Source organism: Rhinatrema bivittatum, chromosome 2 (assembly GCF_901001135.1).
Source record: "Rhinatrema bivittatum chromosome 2, aRhiBiv1.1, whole genome shotgun sequence".
NCBI lineage: Eukaryota > Metazoa > Chordata > Amphibia > Gymnophiona > Rhinatrematidae > Rhinatrema > Rhinatrema bivittatum.
The window spans coordinates 595,011,916-595,034,450 of NC_042616.1; the positions used below are offsets into that span (position 1 = coordinate 595,011,916).

General features: G+C 41.3%; 1 protein-coding gene across 1 annotated transcript in view; it reads right to left on the reverse strand.

Moving 5' to 3' along the window:
* The window catches only part of ROCK1 (Rho associated coiled-coil containing protein kinase 1), a 491,909-nt gene that overhangs the window by 213,607 nt on the left and 255,767 nt on the right, over window positions 1–22,535 (reverse strand). Inside the window, 6 exon segments of the mRNA XM_029591102.1 lie at window positions 4,874–4,940; window positions 6,163–6,322; window positions 6,525–6,616; window positions 7,643–7,781; window positions 8,710–8,854; window positions 20,718–20,802. Coding sequence (XP_029446962.1) covers window positions 4,874–4,940; window positions 6,163–6,322; window positions 6,525–6,616; window positions 7,643–7,781; window positions 8,710–8,854; window positions 20,718–20,802 — 688 coding nt within the window.

Here is a 22,535-nt window from a genome sequence, read left to right on the forward strand (position 1 = left end):
AATAGCAGCATAAAAGTTTAATTACCAAAACAATCAATTCTGAAGCTGCAGAATCATAAAATCATAAACAGTAAAGAAAGAACTGCCAGAGGTCATTTACATTCATTACCTTAAGGTAAGATTCACTATACCACATTAGGAATAATGTTCTAAAGTATAACCCTAAACCTGTCCTAATGAAAAGTAATCCTACTTTCTTCTCATCCTGTAGAATTATTTACCATCTTCTTCTTTACTCCTCCCCTCCCCCATACACTTCTTTTATGTACTGCAATATAATCACGAAGCCCCCTCAGTCTTCACTTTTCCAGGCTAATCACACAGCTCTTTCAACACTTCCTCACAGAACCTTCTATTTTTCCATCCCATTTTTTGATGTGGGACCAAAAAATTGGACATAAGACCTTTGTTAAAGTATTATCATGTATGATAAGAGCAAAAAAATTACTACATTTGTTTTGTCTGTGATATTTTTGCTACTACAACCCATAAGTTGACAAGATTGTTTTTGCAGTGGCACTACATTGCTGACTCATATTTCTTATCAACAGAAAATGTAACCTTTCGATTTAGGAACAACAGTAACTTTTGTAGAAATGGAATCAAAAAGGTTACCAAATCAATGATGTGTGTGTGTATATGTATATATAAATAAAATGGTACAAGATTTTATGTCGCTAGAAGCCTTTCTGGGTTCCCGGCTGGAGAGTTTATGATGTCAAATTGGTAAAAAAATATAATCTCTTATTAGTTTTAAATTTATTACCTAATAACTTCATTGTGTATCCCCTGGTCTTTGTAGTTTTTGAAAGAGTAAACAACTGATTAACGTTTACTTGTTCCATTCCACTCATTTATAGATATCAATATCTCCCCTCAGCCGTTACTTCTCCAAGCTGAAGAGTCCTAACCTCTTTAGTCTTTCTTCATAGGGGAATTGTTCTATCCCTTTTATCATTTTGGTCACCCTTCTCCATACCTTTTCTAATTCTGCTATATCTTTTTTGAGATGTGGTGACCAGAACCGCACATAATATTCAAGATGAGGTAGCACCATGGAGCGATATAGAAGCACTATGATATTCTCAGTCTTATTCTCCATTCCTTTCCTAATAATCCCTAACATTCTATTTGCTTTCTTGACTGCTGTTGCACATTGAGCAAGATTTCAATGTATTTTCAACAATGACACCTAGATTCTTTTCCTGAGAGGTGACTCCTACTGCGAAACCTTGCATTTTGTAGCCATAATTTCGGTTACTCTTCCTTAAATTCATCACTTTGCACTTGTCCACATTTCATTTGCTATTTGCATGCCCAGTCTCCCAGTTTTGCAAGGTCTTCTTGCAATTTCTCAACTTTGAATAATTTTGTCATCAGCAAATTTAATTACCTTACTTGTTTCCATTGGGCACTCCACTATTCACCTTTTTCCATTGGGAAAATTTACCATTTAGCCCTACTCTGTTTTCTATCTTTTAACCAGCTGGCAAGCCACAATAGGACACTGCCACCCATCCCATGACTTTCTAATTTCCTAAGAAGTCTCTCATGAGGGACTTTGTCAAATGCTTTCTAAAAATCCAGTTACACTATATCAACTAGTTCACCTTTATCCACATGTTTATTTGTGCCTTCAAAACAGTGCAGCAATTCTGTGAGGAAAGACTTTCCTTGGCTAAATCCATGTTTGTCCCATTAAATTATTCCTATCTATGTTCAGCAATGTTGTTCTTTATGATAGTTTCTACCATTTTGCCTGGCACAGATATCAAACTCTCTGATCTGAGGTTTCCTGGATCATCTTTTAATCCCTTTTATTTTTAACTTATTCTTTATTAAATTTTTGAAAAACAATATCCAAAACAAATTTGGTTACAGAATATACTACTTCAGTCACAAACATAAATGTTATAACAGAGAAAAACCCCCAAACAATTTATACTGAATACTAAATCAAACCTCATTGGGGATAAAGCTCAAACTAGGAAAAGGTAATAATGGAAAATAGCTATTCTTACACAACTGGACCAACATTACCCCCCTAAAAATTATCACCACCACCATGAACAGCCACTTTTTTTTACCAGAAAGTTATCCAACTGGACTACATCATAGAAAACATTTCTATTACCCTGATATTTAAGCATACACTTACAAAGACTCACCTATGTCTACAACCCTTTGCTTTCTTGCCAAAAACAGTTTACAGTGACGTTGGGTATCCCTCATAACATTAGGAAAAACAGAATTTTTTTAACCATAAAAACAATGGGGTAGATTTTCAAACTATGCGAATAGGCCTACTTTTGCTGGCGCATCAGGCGCAAGCAAAAGTACCCTGGATTTTAGTAGATACGCGCAGAGCCGCGCGTATCCACTAAAATCCGGGATCGGCGCACGCAAGGCTATGGATTCTGTATAGCCGGCGCGCGCCGAGCCGCGCAGCCTACCCCCGTTCCCTCCAAGGCCGCTCCGAAATCGGAGCGGCCTCGGAGGGAACTTCCTTTTGCCCTCCCCTCACCTTCCCCTCCCTAACCCACCCATCCGGCCCTGTCTAAGCCCCCCCCCTTACCTTTGTCGGGGGATTTACGCCTCCCTCCGGGAGGCGTAAATCCCCGCGCGTCAGCGGGCCTCCTGCGCGCCGGGACGCGACCTGGGGGCGGGTCCGGAGGGCGCGGCCACGCCCCCGGGCCGTAACCACGCCTCCGGGCACGCCCCCGAAACGCTCCCGGCACGCCCCCTAAACGCCGCGCGGTTCGGGCCCGCCCCCCGACACGCCCCCCTCTGAGAACCCCGGGACTTACGCGAGTCCCGGGGTCTGTGCGCGCCGGTGAGCCTATGTAAAATAGGCTCACCGGCGCGCAGGGCCCTGCTCGCCTAAATCCGCCCGGATTTGGGCGGATTTAGGCGAGCAGGGCTCTGAAAATCCGCCCCAATATCCTTATAAGCCAAAAAAAAGCTTCAATACTAATTATCAGATTCTTTTCGAAACGCCACCAAAAGAGTAGTTTTAGCTTCAATAACAAAATCATTTTTTTTCCAAAAAATCTTCTTTCGGGATACTTTCCAACATCTCGGAAGTGGGAAAACAAATAATATGTTTTAACAATTGAAGGGACAGACTTCTTGGAAAGATCCTAAAAAATATCTCCGAAGCATTTCCAAAGGAGAAACAAGTGAATACTTAGGAAAATTCAGCATCTTTAAATTACATCTTTTAACATGGCTACCAAGATTTTCTAACCTTCTTTGCAAATTAAGGTTGTCTTTCAACATATTAGTACTTAGCTCAGACATAGACAGAATCTTGTTCTCCAAAACAGTCATTTTATCAGTATGCTCTTTGATCTTCTGAGACTGATCATTAAGTATCACAGACATGCTCCCCACTGAATTCAATATAGAGTCGATTTCTGGATGATAAGGTGGCTTTCAACTTTGTGATGGCAACCCACATCGAATCCAGCGATATTATGGCTGGCTTGTCCAGATGGCTTAAAGGAGTAGAGAAACCCGAAAAACCCTGCTGGGAGCCCTACTTAGGACAAAAGGGACAGTATTTTCAGTGCCTGAAACCATGTCCAGCATATCCAATTGACGTCGGTTCCTAACCCTGGAGGGGATAGGTCCATTGAGACTAAGAGAGGTTGAAGCCTCCGAGCAAACGGCACCAACAGATTCAAGTTCTGAAGTATCCAAATCTTCTTGGCTGTAAACTGAAAAACCTCTAAGGTAGGCTGAAATAAAGAGGGGGTAGAAGAAAGACCAGATGGGAAGGTCCTAACACAACCTTTCCTCTTCTTACCCATCAGGAGATGTTTAACCTAAGAAAAACTTACGTTGAAAGATAACCTGCAAAAGCATGCTAAGAGGCGCACCCCCCTTTGGCATGTGGCTTCGGCGTGCTGGTCAAAGCTGCCACTGCACGTCGTGCTTTAAGGCTCAGGAGGATGACATCACTAAGGGGGCTCCCCCTTCTCCCGACAGCTCCAGGTGGTATTCAGCAGTGGCAGGAGGCACAAAACGGTAATACTGTGCAGGGAGACAACCAACTCTTCTCTCCCACCTCAGTCTCTGCATGCCGCGCTTTAAGGCTCAGGAGGATGACGTCACCAAGGGGGCTCTCCCTTCTCCCGACAGCTCCAGGTGGTATTCAGCAGTGGCAGGAGGCACAAAACGGTAATACTGTGTAGGGAGACAACCAACTCTTCTCTCCCACCTCAGTCTCTGCATGTCGTGCTTTAAGGCTCAGGAGGATGACATCACTAAGGGGGCTCTCCCTTCTCCTGACAGCTCCAAGTGGTATTCAGCAGTGGCAGGAGGCACAAAACGGTAATACTGTGCAGAGAGACAACCAATTCTTCTCTCCCACCTCAGTCTCTGCATGCCGCGCTTTAAGGCTCAGGAGGATGACGTCACCAAGGGGGCTCTCCCTTCTCCCGACAGCTCCAGGTGGTATTCAGCAGTGGCAGGAGGCACAAGATGGTAACACTATGCAGGGAGACAACCCTCCAGTCTTCAGGTACCATAGATGATATTAATGATAGTTTATAAATTTCCAATAGCAGGCCTGCAATTTCATTTCTCAGTTCTTTCAGCAATCTAGGATGTATACCATCTGGTCCAGGTGCAAAGAACAGGTAATTCTGCTAGCAATTAATATAGAATTCACTAATAAAGTGCTTGCAATTCATTTCAAAGGCATATGACAATGTGGAATAAAAAATACTACTATGCGTTACAATCAAGCTTTCATTTACTTGATCAATTTAAAAATAGAAAGTATTTGGCTACAATCTGCTATATAAAACCACTTCTATTTTCAGGCTTACTGATATTCAATAATAGTTTACATGAGTAACTGACATACCTGGCTTTTATCTGCTTGGGAAATGCTTCTATTGTCTGTAGGACTCGTTGCAGCAACAGATAAATACCTATAATAATACAATTTCAAATTATTGCAGTGATTAAAACTGGTTTAAAAGCAATACCTTTACAAGTTCTGTATATGCTTGCTCAGCAAACATGTTGTTTTGTGCTCTTAATTAACAAGAAAATACAATATTTTATGAAATGCTCAACATAATTTAGGAAAACTAAAAAAAAAAAAAAGTTAGATCTGGGAACCACTCTCTCCAAATTTTAAACTATAATAACTGAGTTGCTAATCATATCATTTAAACTATCATAATGCCAAATCTTCAAACATAAAGGATCACATCACTAGAAATGTTTTGAAAAGCAATCTGAAACAGTTTATTGATTTCACAAGATCAATTTTCAAGTTCACAAAAATATGCAGCAGCCTGTTGTATTCATCAATAGTGCAAGTAGATTTTCACAGGTTCCTCAGCCAAGCACTTTTTCTTTCTGCTTTTTGCAGATCTTGATGGTCCTCAGCAGATGCTGCAGTGGGACACATACTGATTTTCACCCAGACACTTAGAGCAGATCTTGTGATGGCCATTTATGGATTCTTCTGTCCAATCTAGAGAATCATTGAAGCCATTGGTTGCCTTTTCTGCTATCAAAAAAACTGATGCCGTAAAATCAAAAGAAGATATTTAGCCTTATATTAAGACAATCAAGGAGAAAAATTGAGCTGCCTGAAGCCATGGACAGATCAGGCCTGCTGACAGGAGCAGCAAAAAAATATATGATAGGTTAAGGAGAAGCGTGAAAAATTTCAGGCACGCAGACCTAAAAAACCATAAGAGAAAAAAATATCACACTGGACAGAAAACAGCAGATGCTCAAGTAGTGAAATGCATTCAACTCTCACCATGGAAAAAATTCACTCCATGGTCATGAGAACTGCTGGACTTTAGAGAAAAAAACAACTAATACCAGGCACACCTCACTTTAATCTGCTAGGTGCTCACAAGTATGCAAATGGTAGCTGTCACTTTTCTGGTAAAGAGCAGCACAACAGACTGAAAACAACTTGCGGTGGAATAGCAGTGGATTCTATGCCACTATAAGTCCAACACCAATTGATTCAGCCTAATGTATAGGAAGCTGCATTTTTAGTTCCCAGCATACAAGTGACAGATAATTGGCTCAACAATCATCTTGAGGGGAAAATGACCATGCAGACAACAAACCAAAATAGTTGACAAATTAAAAAGTACAGAGTTTAATTTTGTGTGTACTTACTGACGATTGCTATAATAAGTAAATCCAACAAAAGGTAATTGGTTGCCAACAAATGCTTTAGGTATAGGAAATGTTTCTTCTTCTCCTTTGTCTTCTTCCAGGTCATCAAAGTTACTAGTGTCAATATCACTGCTTAGGTCAGGCACAACTGGTGCTACAGCTACAAACAGAGAAAAATTGTGAGTACAAAATACTTTCCAGGTAAAATGGTCTGCATAAAGTTCTTGCTTTACTGGCTCTAGAGTCAACAAACTCATACCAAAAAAGTCATAAAGTTGCTGCACAAGACTAGTACAGCAACTCCAAGGACAGCAGGATGAAAATGTAATTTGTGGAGAACCACACCACTACAAATTACTTACTATCTCTGAGATTTTCCCATGCCCACTGGTCATTTTTAAAGAAAGGATGTCGTTTGATTTCTTCTATGCCGTTTCGTCCTAATCTTACCTCCCTGTGAATAAAACACATCTTGATTTTTTGAGGTAATGCACTGGTTCCTAGAGCGCAAGGAAAGATGGCTGCTGCTACTGTGAAGGCTTTTCCCAGTCAATAAATGACATTAAGGATGCTTGGAAGAGATGCCGCACTAGTCCTCAGGATGGTAAGGGTTCATTAAAATCATGAGGTATACCATCTGGGAGTAAGGGATTGAAGTATGAGCAAACAAATTAACGTGTACTGTTTTCCATCACATCCGGTTAGTCCTAGAGGATATTATTAATTCCAGGCACTATCAAATTGACTTTACAAGGAAAGAGAGAGAGAGAGAGAGTACTTCAGATGAAATCCTAAACCAGGGAAGCAGAGTGTGGAAGAACCTTATCCAATAATGAATTCCGACTTCTCCTAACAGCACAGAAGGCCAATCTCTGAGTCGGTTCCCAGTAAGTGCAATGCAAATTCAATTAATTGTTATGCAACATCCCATATTATTTTGTTAGATGATGTCTGTACTATTAACTTTCATAATAAATATCAGCATAAGAGCTAATACATGGGGATGACAATTTTTACAGATTGCAGAAAGTGCAGGAAGATTGCAAACCTACTGGTACACTGCAAGTCAATTTTTAAAAGGAAATGTCCCCCTGTTTTAAGGGGAGTTTCTCTTTAAAAATCTGGCCAATAGTGCCCAGGGATCTTTTAGCCCCACATACTCTGCAGGTGGAAAATACACAGGGTGAAGAACACACCTGGATTTCAGAATAAAATCCCAGCATGTACTTAAGCCAGCTGCCCCAACTCTACCCCCTTCTCCCTGTGGGGTTAAAGTCCCCATGCTGTTGATAGCATGGGGGACCTTTCTCCACAGAAGCAGGAAGACAATTTTTAAAGGGGGGTTTTCTGCAGATAAACACTCCTTTGTTTGTGAAAATCCCTTTGAAAATTGCTCCCAAATTCAGATAATTTGACAGATAAAACAAACCGACTTTGTATTTACTTCTGTAGTAAACTGAACTTTAAAAGTAAATATTACCTGTCAGTAAGAAAAGCACATATAAGGTTTTTTGCTTCCTTTGAGATTTCACTGTCATCAGGGAAGGTAAGCGAGTTCTTATGATTCATAATCTTACTGTATGTTCCAACCAGAGAATCAGCATAGAAAGGTGTATCTCCTAAAAAGACATTACAATTTCAAAAAGCAGCATAAATATGCCATAAATCCAAGCTAATATATATCTCAAATTAGAAACATACCATGCTATTAAATTTGTAAAAATCAAATCACATTTTTTAAGTTTTGAAATATTTGTTTCATGAAAGCTTTTCTTTATTGGGTTATGCATTCTATGGGATATGTCAACTTACTGAGGTCCATATTCAAAAGCATTTAGCCGGCTAACTAAAAAACTGGCCCGCTAAATGAAGATTTGGGTACTTATCTGGCTAAATTTAGCCAAACAGGAAGACAGCCGGCTAGAACTCAGCCAGCTAAATTAGGTGTGTTCTGGGGCGTAACTGGGAGAGGTCGGGGCAGCGCTAAGGTAAGACACATTATCGCCGCCAGAAGTGCACCCAATAGCATCACCTTTCACGGTGGCGCTATTGGGTGCGAAAGCCGGCAGCGATAACACCATGGTGGTGCAATCACTGCCGGCTTTCACAGGCCCACAGCCCCCCGCCCCCCGGTACCGCCGGGATTCACCATTCTGTACGAGAATGGAAAATACCGGCCTAATTCTGGTCGGGCCAAAGACCTGTCCTAAAGTTAGCCGGCTATAGTTAGCCAGTTCACTTTAAAATAGCCAGCTATATTCAGTCTGCACTATTGAATATACCTCCAAAGTTAGCTAGATAAGTTATTCAGCTACCTTTGCTATCTGAATTGTGATGGAGTCCTTTCTATTCACCATATTCATAATCAAGCTCTTAATGTCACAGACATGACCACAAAAGCTGCTTTCTAACAAGTAAATGAAAAATTCATTTCAGGAAAATGTTAAGCTAGTGTATATAACTCACAACTGGAAAACAATAAGATGGTACATTAAAAAAACAAACTTCAAATTAGAAGTGCAGTAATATGACTGATCAATTACTTACCTACAAGCATTTCATATAAGAAGACACCAACTGACCACCAATCACATTCCCGTCCATAATAACCATCTCCACCTTGAGATTTTAATACCTCAGGAGATATATAGTCTGGTGTTCCAACAGCAGTATCACATCGCACCATGCCTTCCTATAAAACAAATTTATTATTAAAAATACAACTCTCTACACAGCTTCAATGAGTTCATCTTTATTATTGTGCTCCCTGCATTCTATTAATGAAAGATTCACTATGATAATGCTTAAGGATTACCAAGGAAAACACCTGTAAATAGGTGTTCTCCATGGACAACAGGATATTCAGCAACACAAGTGGGCTATGTCACCTGATGGCACCAACATGGAATGCTTCTTTTAAAATTGTAGAAAAATCTAGAAAACTTTTCCAGACAGGCATGGAACTTTCACCCTGCCATCGCCATGTAGGGCTTCGTTAGTCCTAAATATAAAAGCTTACAGGAATTAAACTGGAAGAAAGGGAGGGTGGGAGGGAAAAGGCATTTAAACTAAAGGATGGGTGTGAAAGATGGAAACCAATTTATTTAGGTGTCAACTCCAACAAGCAAATGAAAACTGTCAAGTCAATCACAAAAACGAAGAGCTCACTAATCTACTCTTCGGCAAGATGGTAAATGAGAGCGGCAGGTGTGAGGCTATAAAGAATTTAAGCAGGCCAAGGAGAAATAACTGAAAGGCTGTGAACTCAAATGCTCATAGTCTACACCAGGGATAGGCAACTCCAGTCCAGGAGTGCCACAAACAAGTCTGGTTTTCAGGATATCCACAATGAATATACATGAGATATTTGCATGCACTGCCTCCACTAGATGCAAATATACCTCTTGAAAATCAGACTGGTTTATGGTACTCCAGGGCCAGAGTTTTCTACCCCTGGTCTACACAATATAATTCCACATCTGCAAGCCCTCATGGCAGAGTCAGACTTAGGTATTGTTGCTTTCACAGAGATATGGTTCAATGAGTCTGTGAAAAGACTGGATGGCCTAGCACTGGAATACAATAGCCGCCTAGTGGTTAGCACAATAGAGCCAGGGAAGCCAAGATTATGCTGATGCTCTCTTGTGACTTTTGACAAGCCACTTTGCACTCAAGTACAAACTTAAGACCTGATGTAATAAGGTGAACGGAGCTGTGCGTATATTTTTGGGTAAACAACTTTATTCCCAATTTAACAAGGAGTTTAGCACACAAAATATGTATATGTAAAACTCTGCGTACAAATGAGTGTACCTCTTTGCAAATCCGATGTTAAACAAGGCATTAGCTATTACTCTCCAATGCAGATAGGTGCATTGGCTTAACTCATGTTAACAGTGGAAATTTAACTCCTAGTCAGAGGTGAAGTAAAGTTTCTGGGGCTATTGTTAGTCTAAGAGACTGAACTTTGAGTTCATGGGGCAGGGGTCCTCTACTCGACATATATGTGCATAAAACACAATTAAACATTTAAAATACAAAGCAGGTTTGGTCCACACAATTACATAGAATATTTCAGGTGGGGTTTTTTTGTGGGTTTTTGATGAGGTTGTGAGATTAACCCCCATAGTGGACTTTTTTATTTTTGGTATAAAACACAATTTGGGCATTGATCATGTTTTCTGCACATCAAAGTAATGCCCCTAAAAGTAATTTATTTATATACTTATTTAAACATTTTTATATACCGAACATATTATTTTCACTTCACGTCGGTTTACAATTCAATTGGGGGCAAACCATTATTACTTTGACTCATAAATATATTGATCTATTAAAACCAAATAAAAACATACTCTGAAATTATAAACAAAAAGCAGCCCATTGTAATTTCTAGGTTAAAATAATAAAATATGCACACAGAACTTGAGAAGCATAAAAATAGTGCTTCTAAAAGTTAGGGGCATTGGGGGGGGGGGGGGGGGGGGGGAGTCAAGATGGTGGATTGCTAGGCTTCATGTGAGCTGGTGTTTCCTTACCTCACTTGTTTTCTGCTATTTGTTATGCCTTCAAAGTGAAAAGGGAGGCCTGTGGCCCTCGCCGGCCAGTGCACACTGGATTCAATCCTCAGCTGGTCAACGGGTGAAGGAGAAGAGCAGTCCATTGCAGCTTCCAAATTGGGGGCCCCGATCAGAGACTATTTCTTGTGGCAGTCCGTGCAGACGAAACACGTTGGCTAAGAAGAGTCTAGCAAGTTCTGGAGCTGAAGGGAGACCGGGTAATGGGACAAAGTGGGCCATTTTTGAGAAGCTGTCAATAATGACCCAGATTATAGTATTTCCTTTTGAAGGAGGCACGTCCACGATAAAATCAGTGGAGAGACTTGACCAAGATTCGGTGGGCGCAGGAAGAGATTGGAGAAGGCCCCATGGGTGGCCAGTTGGAGGTTTTTGCTGTACACAAACTGGACAGGAGTCCACGCATTCGCGGGAGTCTTATCATACTAGGCCACCAATAGTGCCTTTGAAGCATCTCGAGAGTCTGGGCTAGGCCGGAGTGACCAGCCAGCTTAGAGTCGACAGCCCAGCGAAGCACATGCTCACAGAGATGGCAGGGAACCACCGTCTTCCCGGCTGGTACCGTGGTGGTGACTGCAATTGATATGCAAGCTGGATCAATGATAGAAGTCTTGGGTGTATCTTCTGGCTCGACGGAGTGAGAGCGCGCATCTGCCCGGAGGTTCTTAGCTGCCGGGCGGTAGCAAAGCTCGAAGTTGAAGCATTCAAAGAACAGGGTCCAGTGGGCTTGTCTGGGGTTAAGTAACTGGGCCTCCTTTAGGTGTACTAGATTCTTGTGGTCGGTAAATATTGTGAATTTGTGTTGTGCCCCTTCCAGCCAGGGGCACCATTCCTGGAGGGTTAGTTTCACGGCTAGGAGTTCACGGTCTCCTATAGTATAATTTTGTTCAGTGAAGGAAAATTTATGTGAGTAGAAGGAACATGGTACTAAAGTTCCTTTAGTGGAGTATCGACTCAAGACCGCTCCCGCTCCGATGGCTGATGCGTAGACTTCGACAACAAAGGGATGGTTAGGATCCGGATGACATAGACATGGACTGGTATAGAAGGCTTCCTTCAAGGCGTGGAATGCTGACTGGGCTTTGGGACTCTACACTCGGAGGTCACATCCCTTCCTAGTCATGGTGGTAAGTGGAGCGGCCAGAGAGGAGTAATTAGCGATAAAGTTTCGATAATAGTTTGTGAACCCAAGGAATCTTTGTAGGGTGCAGAGGCCCACTGGTTGAGGCCAATCTCAAATACCCTGGAGTTTATCAGGGTCCATGGTAAAGCCACAGTTAGATTCATACAAGGTTATACACCCCCTCGGAGATCCAATTTCGTAAAGATTTGTGCGCCCTGCAGACGATCAAATAACTCGCTAATGAGTGGTAGTAGATAACAGTCTTTGCTGACATGGCTTGTGTTTCAGGAAGTGAAAGAGGATAGGTTCTGCCCTTGGGAGGCATGGTTCCTGGCAACAGTTCTATGGGGCAGTTAAATTCTCGGAGTGGAGGCAGGATGTCAGCGTTGATTTTGGAGGACACATCTTTGAAGTCCGAGTATGGGGCCGGTAACCCAGGATGGGTTGAAGAGTTTATGACGGTCATGGATGGAGACACTTGCCTCAAACAGCGGCTTTGACACTGAGGGCCCCACTAGTTAGGTGCAGGGATTGCCAGTCGAAGTTGGGTGCATGTAACTGGAGCCAGGGAAGTCCAAAGACTACGGGGTGTGTGGACCGTTTCAGGATAAGGAGAGAGATTTCCTCGTCATGGAGGGTTCCAACTGTGAGACGAATGGTCATGGTACGGTGATTGATATGACCGGGGAGAGGCTCACCCTGGATTGAGGAGATATGGAGGGGTACTTCCAGAGATTGGGCTGGTATTTGGAGAAGCTTGTCGATATCTTCCATACTAAAATTTCCACTCGCCCCAGTATCCATGAGGGTGGTGGTAGCGAATGAACGTGTCTCCCCTAGGAGGGAGACAGGGAGTAATAGTTGAGGGTCAGAAACAGTAGCGCCCAAGCTTGGGACCCCCACCGGGCTCAGGCTTTGGAGTTTCCCGGACACCACAGGGCAAGTTTGAAGAACTGCCACAATATAGGCAGAGACCTGCTTTTCTGCGTCAGAGACGTTCCTCTGGGGTCAGGCGACTGCAATTGATGGGCTCCTCAGGTGGTTGAGGAGCCGGTAAGGCCTTCAATGGAGGACTTGCTGCACCTGATGGTCATGGAGTAAGAGCTCGGAGGACCCTCAATTCCTGATGTCATTGTCGGAGACGGTAGTCAATTCCATCGACCAGGGAGATCAGGTCTTCCAGAGATACGGGAATCTCGAGGGTGGCCAGTTTGTCCTTAAGGGCTGGAGCCAGTCCCTCGAGGTAGAGTGCCCTTAAGCAGTCTTCTTGCCAACCTAGCTCAGTAGCTAGTGTTCTGAACTCCACCGTATATTCAGCAAGCAGGTGTGAGCCTTGACAGAGGTGGAATAGGTGGTGGCCAGTGTCCGCTTGTCGGCCTGGATCCTTGAAGGTACGTCAAAAGATGGAGATGAATTGAAGGAGTTGGCGAACGATGGTGTCAGAATGCTCCCAAAATGGGGAAGCCCATGCCAGGGCCTTCCCCTCAAGGCATGAAAGGATGAATGTGATCTTAGTTGCTTCATTAGGAAACAGCGAGGGCTGCAGTGAAAACTGCACATAACATTGGTTTATGAAGCCTCAACAAAGGCGAAGATCCCCATTAAAACGGGGTGGAGCTGGGAGGACAAGCGGTGCCCGTGAGGGTAAGGTGTGGCAAGACCCCCTGAGTTGGCCATGACAGATTCTTCCAATTGAAAGTGTAGCTTTTCCACAGAGGAGGCCAATGTCCTCCGTGCTATCTTAGTTCCCAAGTTCCCATAACACCCTGTTTTTTGTAACTTCTTCTTTATCGTTATTGTTAATGTTACAACACCCCGGTTCCATGTAAACCGATATGATATGTTTCATGAATGTCGGTATGTAAAAGAGTTAAATAAATAAAATGTTTCCAGACCCGTTGTTGTTCTCGGACACGATTAGCCTTGGCAAATTTGTTGCGCTGGAGATGGACCCTTGGCCTGGTGCAAGATTGGTACGGCCCTCTGGTCGGACCTAGAGAGCACCTGCCACCAGGAGGCAGAGCACACAAGGAGACAGAGGTTAACTGGAGCTTCACCAATAACAGTCCAGGGGTTTCTGCATGTTGAGCCCTTGGGTACCCGGACTGCCTGGACTTAGGTGGGCCTCTGGTGGTCACTCGGAGAGGTAGCGGAGGGGTATGCCTACCACGAGCAAGGGTGCGCGGCTGACAGAGAGTGGATGGACTAGACAGAATTAGAAACTTCAGAGACCTCAGGGAGGCAACAGTTCAGGAAGGTTCTCCGGGCGAGACAGGCAGCGCCTGTGGGTCTAGCCAAGTGGAAGCCGCAGTTGTTTTCCAAGCAGGTTGGTCCAATGGTCACAGTAGGCCAGAAGAGAATGTCCAAGTGAAGCGCAAGGGTCAGAGCCAGAGTATCAGTCCAGGAGAGGTCAGCCAAAGCAGGTGTCAATATCAGGATTAGTCCGGGCGTTGTCAAGACAAGCAAGGGTCGGTTCCAGACGGCAGACAAGAGAATGGTCAGGTAGGCAGTGGTTAGTTCCAGGCGGCAGGCAAGAGAATAGTCAGGCAGGCAGTGGTCAGTACCAAAGGTCAGTCCGAAAAGGTACTACCTGAGGAGGATACAGGCACACGGAGACGCTGGAACAGGAGACATTTGAACAGGAGACACTGGAACACGAAGGCAAACTAGTATACCGACGGTGTCGACCCGATTGCCAAGGCGAGGTCCTGGGGACAGGGCTTCGCCTTATATAGTGAAACTAAGTGACGTCATCGGGAGGTGCCCCCGTGGGTTTTCCCGCCTTGGGCCCTTTAAAGGGCTGCACGTCGGCCGTGCGCGCACCTACGGGCGTGGCCGAGGATACCAACGCGGAGCCCCAATGGGAGCTCCGCCGTGAGGCCTGCGAGGAAGATGGTGAGCAGAGAGACCGAGGACGCCGTGAACTGGAAGATGGTTGAAGGAAGCGCGAGGTGAGCAGACCCAGCCGTAGTGCCAACGCGGCCGGGATGTGCAACAATAATTTATATATGATGTGAAAACTCTCCATTAAATATTAATTAGGTGCCACGATATGTCCCCCTCAAGAAAAACAATCCATGACCCCTCACTCCCTCTTAGGAATCCGCCCCTTATTTGAAGGAGAGGTTGATTTCATCCTCTCTACCCTCAAACCACAACTTGCCCAGAAAATCCCTGCCCTCTTGGCTTAATCAAACAATCCAAATCTGGTCTACTCAGCCACCTACAGTCTATCAATCCCTACTATCAAAGCTCATCATCCAAAGTGCTTTAAAAAGGTCACAGTAAAACCTACTTTGAAGTAACCGAGCCTGGACCCGATTGACCTGTGCAACTACCAACATGTTTCCAACTTCTATTCCACAGCAAGTTTATTTAAAAAGCAGTTCTTATACAACTAACCAACCTTCTACAAGCCACTAACTCCCTGGACTCCTTCCAGTCTAGATTCAGATTCCACCATAGTACTAATATTGCATTAGTGAGCCTGGACGACGATCTGCTATTCTGCCTGGATCATAGTCACTCTGCACCTCTAGACCCCCTCAACAGCATTTGATACCACAAACTACAAGATCCTGATCAATCTCCCCCCCCCCCCCCCCGGTCAACCTCAGCCTTGCTTACCGAATGCCAGCATGACTTAAATCCTTCCTCCAGGATCACATCCAATCTATCTCCCTGGACAGGCATTATTGCCCTCTTCTATATAGGGTTCCACAGAGTTGCATCCCCTGTCCAACACTTTTTAGCATCTACATGGCCCCCATGGGCAAATTAATTAGAGAATCCCAAAATCACTACCATACCTAAGGGATGACGTCCAACCTCAGTGTCCCCTGAGTTCAGACTCCAACTAGGCAATCCCCAAACCATACTGCCTGCAAATGATTTCAAGCCAACTATGCAACCAACTGAAATTGAATCCTCAAAAACAAAACAGAAGCTCTATAGATCGGGGAAAAAAACACAATGGTCAAATCCACTCAAGGGTAAATGTAATTCGATCTGAAGTGACTGAAAGGCAGAATATAAATCAATCAAATAAATAAAAGAACTTGTCCTCCCTTTTTTCCCACCAGGTCTGGAGCTTGGGCTTCATCCATAATTCTAAAATCACCAGTGAAGCCCAGATACTATCAGCAATGAAATCTGCTTTTTTACCAGCTACCCGAGCTACATCACTACTTTGTAATGCCAATCCAGGACTGTGTAATCTCCTGCCTAGATTACTGCAACTCTCTCTACATTGGGGTTGTCAAAAAAAGTTGACCGCCATTTACAGCTCATGCAAAACACAACAGCACAATCCTTACTAAAAGCCAGAAAATTTAACAAAATCATCCCACTCTTCTCAGGATCCTATACCAGTTCCCAACACATTGCTGAGTCATATTCAAAATCATGGTCCTGGCATTCAATATCCTCAAAGGTTTGGCGCCACTCTATCTAAACCGCCAACTTGCCCCATAAGCTCCTTTCCACCCAGTGCACTTACTACCTCAGATTTGCTTAGTGGTGTTAGCCCCCAAAGAAATAAAGCTCTCAAACACTGGGAAAAGAACCTTTGCACAGTTTCCACTTTCTGGAACTTTGCCACCTGAGATCAGGCTTGCTCCAAACATCCTAACCTTTAGGAAGCATCTGAAAACCTGCCTATTAGAAGCAGCTTTTGGCTCTCAACCTGACCCACATATCCCTCATCAGATCCTTGACCTACAATCCTAGTCTCAAAAGTCGAATATGAACTGCACACATGCCTAATCTAGGCTCCATTCACTTTATCCTATTGTAAATCCTTAGCACAAGGTACTTATTTATGTTATTCCTGTGTTTATAAGTAATATTGCTTCCTATATCTTTTCAATATAATGCTACCGAAGTGTTGTTATTCTTGTCTACCATAGCTTGCAAATTTAATTTTCTGATGTTGCTTATCTTTATTACTGAACCATAATTGGATGTAACATGCTTTTAACTCTCTTATTATACTTATTTTAACTGTGTATGTAACATTACTGTAAGCCGCCTTGAATACTTGGATAAGCGTGGGTTACAAATTTTCTAAAATAAATAATGATGATGATGAATATTTAAATGCAAATTCCCAAGATCTGCAGATTAACTATTTTGTGAAACTTACTGCTCATGAAAGCTACCAGACTAACAGCACTTGAAGGTGAGGTCCTCCATTTATTCACAAAACAGATAAAGCATGGGAAGTGGAAGATCTAACTTCCCCACTCTACCCTGCCAATGTATTAAAAAAGATTAAGTTAAAATTCATGTGAGCAAATTCTGTTGCTGTAGAATTGCAGAAACCATGGGCCTTGACCGTAGGATCTCGATCTACAGTAAGCTGAGGCTGATAGTCAAAAACTGCTAACAGCCCTACAAGCTTTCAGATAAAGACTCTATAATAACCAAATAACACTGAATGAAGCTCAAAGAAGTTCCTCATAATGATTCTAATGAGGGAATTCTGCACACAAAATCTTAAAATTCTGCATACTTTATATTGGTCAAAATAATAATATAATTTGAGTTATTTAACCATTTACCTTAATGCAGTTAAAAGATGGTTATTCCATAATACTGCTTCCTATCCCAAAGTCTCATGGGGATTGTGTCAAATGCCTTCTGAAAATCCAAATATGCTATATCAATTGTCTCACTTTCTCTATATATTTATTTACACCTTCATGTTTGGTAAGACTTCTTTTTGCTAAAATCATGTTGATTCTTTCCCATTAAGCCATATCTATCTATATGGCCAGTAATTTTGTTTTTCAGATCAGCTTCTACTATTTTTCCCAGCAAAGATGTCAGGCTCAACAGTCTACAGCTTTCCGGATCACCTAGAACCCTTTTTAAAAATCACCATTGTACAGACCATTCTCCAGTCTTTAGATATTGTGCAGTTTTAAATGATAGATTACAGATTACTACAGATAGATTTCAATTTCTTTTTTGAGTTCTTTTAGGACTCTGGGGTGGAGCCATCCTGTCCTGGTGATTTGTTACTCTAATTTGTCAGTTTGATCTATCATATCTTCATTATCAAAAAGATTTATTTTAGTTGAATCATTACCATCAAAGAATGTTTTAGGTGTATATATGTTTTCAACATCCTCCTCAGTAAACACCAAGACAAAGAATTCATTCAGTTTTTCTTTTATTTCCTTGGCCTCCCTGAGGTTCTGCCTTTTACCCTTTGGTCATCTAGCAGCCCAACTGACTCTCTCACAGGCATTTTGCTTCAAATGTACTTGAAAATGTTTTTATTTTTAGTTTTTGCCTCTCTGGCAAGCTTTTTCTCAAATTATCTCTTGGTCTGTCTTACTACTGTTATACATCTAACTTGCCAGTGCTTATGATCTTGCCTATTTTCTTCATTTCTGTCTGCTTTCCATTTTTTGCATGATGCCCACTTGGCTTTAACTATCTCTTTCAGCTCACCATTAAATCATGCTGGCTGTTGTCTGGTCTTTCTTCGACCTTTTTAATGCATAGAATACATTTTATCTGGGCTTCGAAGATGGAATTTTTAAACAGTGTCAAACCTCATGCAAATTTTTAAACTTTGTAACTGCTCCTTTGTAGAGATCATTTCTTACTAATTTCCTAATTCTAGCATATTCTTCCTTTTTAAAATTATATACTACTACTACAGTAGTTTTCTTTAAACTGGGAAAATAAAGTAGGTACAAGCACCAAAGAGAAAATGTTGATGCTGCTTCTGAGGTGGCCAGTTATAGATACAGAGTTCCTATTCAGGAACTAAATTAAACTGAAAAGTTATGGATCCATTAGACAAAGAATTTTCAAGTTGTTTTTCACAGAAAGTTTTAGGAAAGACGTGTCAGCACACATGACCCATCTGCTTGTAATCAGAGACATTAATTTCCTCACTATAGGGTAAGTACTGGGGTACTCAAAAATCGGAAGACTCATTAATGGAATCAATTAAAAGAATTCTTGATTCAACTACATCAAGATATCTGATAATAAAATTGATTTAGCTGGTATAATAAACAAACCATAACTGATTCCCAATCCAGTGGTTGAGGTGCACAAAACAAATGTCTGGTTTTCAAAATATACCCAATAAATACAAGATATGTATTTGAATATATTGGATAATCCTATATATACAAACCAATCTCATGCTAATTCACTGCAGATATCCTGGAAACTAGACAGTGGTTGAATGTGCCTCTTGGGTTGGATTTTGAACCACTGGATTAAAATAGGATTGGTAAAGCCTTTGATGGAAGAGGTCTTAAAAAGAATAAAAGACTATAAAACAGAAGAAACAAACTGACAAAAAATGTAAATCAGAAAAGACTAAGAGATGATCTGAATTCACTGGCTTTCAGGTGTGAAATGAGCTCCCTGCCTTTCTTAAGGCAGAGAAGGAAACTTCTGAAAACCCTCCTGTTCCAATCTGCATTTCCACCCTAGTTGTGGCAATATGCGGGGATGAAAGGCTTTCATGTATTTTACTTTGCTTTGCTCTGTTACGTTGGTTTTATTTGAATTGCTTTAATTGTAACTTTTATTTTATATGTCTATTATGTATGTTTACCATAACCCACTAAGCTATGTGGATCAGCGGGCTATAAATATTATAAATAAAATAATAAATACAATAAATATAAAAATCAATCTGAACATCAGTCACTCTAAAGGAAGACATTTCAAATTATTATTTGCATTTCTTTTTCATTTACATACATATTTATATAATATATATTTATATACTAGGGATGTGCAATCGTTTTTCCAGAACTAGGTAATGTCAACGAAATTGCCTAATTTGGAATGGTTCAGGAGAACCGAAAAAATTAATTTTTGAGATACTGCGCACTACCCGAAAATTGAGGCCCCCGAAAAAAAAAACTCCAAACCATGGGAAAAACAAAATTCCCGCGGGGGAGGACCCAAAACGAAGCCCGACATGAAATTTTTACCCGAAGCACATCTCTATTATATACACACACACAACTATATATTTTTTTTACACAGAATCTTGCTCACTTTTCTCTAGAAAGCAAATCTTATCTTCACTACCGTAGAATGAACACATTAAAATTCTATTAATACTAGGGGCTCTGCGCACTACACTGCTGTTTCAGCTTTATTTACAGAGATAAAATGTGTGTCACATTACAAGTAAAATACATCTTAACGTTTGTCCACAATATTTAAAATAAGCTCAGGGAAGCATAGATGCAATTCTCAAACTATATCTTTTCTTATATTCATTGCCACTTTTCCTCATCTATAATGTGCATGATTAAGGTAAACGGTTTTTGCTTAGCAGTCTTTTAGTCACCCTTTTCTGGAGGCAGAGGCCAATATCTCTGAATATAGAATTATTTAACTGATAATTCTTTCCCGTTGGCCTCACTTCAAATTTGATCAAATAGATACAGCACCATCTGCTGGGATAAGACCTAGAGCATATTAAGGAGTTTTAGTGCTTTTCACCTCTACCCCTTCAGGGTGATGTCACTTCCTGCCCAGCACCAGTCCAATTGACTCAAGATTTAAATGTTCTCCTAAACAAAATATCAGAGCAACAGATAACAGAAAAAACAATGTATTGCTACGCATAAAATTTAAGGTAATAAAATAACATTTTAACAGTATCTTTTAAAATGGTTTCACCTATACTTCTGGTTACAGAGGGTTAATGAAGAATTTTGCACATACAAAGAAAAGTATAATGCAGAAAATAAACAAAAACCCGAGTACAGTGCATGGTGGCTTCATAATGACAAAGTAAGGATACACTGCAAGAATATTTAAGCACTCTTAATTAAGAAAAAAGAAAAAAGTAGCATACCTACCTTATTCATTTTCATACATGTACCAAAATCTGCTAGTTTTACATGACCAGATTTATCTAGAAGCATATTATCAGGCTTCACATCTCTGCAATGAAGGAAAGTTGATTTTCACAAACCATGCAATGCCACAAATATTGCTTTTTATGATCAATTATTTTAAAGTGTGACCTATAATTTTAAGTTCAATACAAAATAGAAATCATCATCCAAAAACAATTACTCATTTTATCCAAACTGAAGACTTAGAAACATTTTTGCAGAAAGACATTGGGTGAACAAAGCAAAGTTGCTCATCTAAAACAGGTATTCTCCTATAGACAGCGGGTCAAATCAGACACACGTGGGTGACATCATCAGATGGTACTGAAGCAAATATCTCTCTCAAACCTCAGGAAGACCAAATGGGTCTTCCTATGCAGCTGCTGCCATGCAAGTCTCCTCAGCCTTTGTAGCAAGCTGGCCTTCAACTTTTAAGGGCAGTACAGTGGCTGATTTGTCTTTCTGTCTATGGCAAACACTTGTTATAGGTAAGTAACTCTGCTTTCTCTAATGTCAAGCAGGACAAATAGCCACATAAGTAGGGACTCCCAAACTAAGGGTTGTATGAAAATACTTATGCCTTATAAATTCATTAAAAAAAACATGGAACCTATATTCTGCCAGAGGCTGAAAGGGAGAGTTGAAGTAAACAATTAAATAAGCTCTTAGAAACAGCTTGTCCAAAACTGCTGTCTTGATGTGAAGTATTTTCTAGGCAGTAAAGAGCAGAAAACATATGGATGGAAGACCAACTGGCAGCCTTACATATATCTTCTATGGAGTCAGAGCAAAAAAAAATACTAAGGAAGCGGTTGTAGCCCTGACTTAATGGGCTTTTACATGCCCTTGGAGATAGAGCCCTGTCTGATTATAGCATTAAGTGATGTAATCAGATTCCAGCTGGCTAGAGAATGAAATGAAGAAATTGAGTAACTTTTCTATTACAACTAAAGTTTACATTGCTGCTTGGGGGCAGCCTGCACAGAGCAGCAAGCCATCCTTAACAGAAGGCTTGGGGGTTACCTGAACTGAGTAGCAGCTGCTACTATAAAAAATTAAAAAAAAAAGAAGATAAAATTTAAGAAACTTGTTGGGCAGACTGGATGGCCCTTTTTGGTCTTTAGCTGCCATCATTCACTATGTTACTATGTAAGTTGAAAAGGTTCTCTTTATAACGGAGGAACCCCGATTTACTGGGTTGAAAGCAACAAAAAGTTATGATATTATTTGGGAGCTTGTTCTTTGTAGATGGACTGCAGAAGAACTTTGTTATTCTAATGTATGAAGAGCCTGCTCACCCTTATTGGCATGTGGCCTTGGAAAGAATGCTGGCAAAGCAATAGATGGATTTAAATGAAATTAATAACAACTTTTCATAGGAATTTTGGATGAGTTTTCAAAACTACTCTGTTGTGGAAAAACTGAGTATAGGAAGAGTATAATTCCAAGGCTTGTAGCTCGCTAATTCTCCAGGCAAATGTAACTGCTCTGCTTTGGCCCACGGTTCAAATGGTGGTTTCATAAGCTGAGTTAAAACTACATTTAAATCCCAGGTTTAAGATTATTTCATCCTTCCATGAATCTTGCAACTGTAGATTGCTGAGAAATTCGAAGACTTTTGAAATATTCATGCACTAGCACAAAGATACTCTAGCACAAAGATGACCTCTGACAGAGTTAGTCTTCAGTCTGACAGAGGAAGGTTTAACCAATATTGAAGCAACATGGAAACAGGACAGGTAAATAGAATAGAACACCAGATAGAACATTTTTTCCATT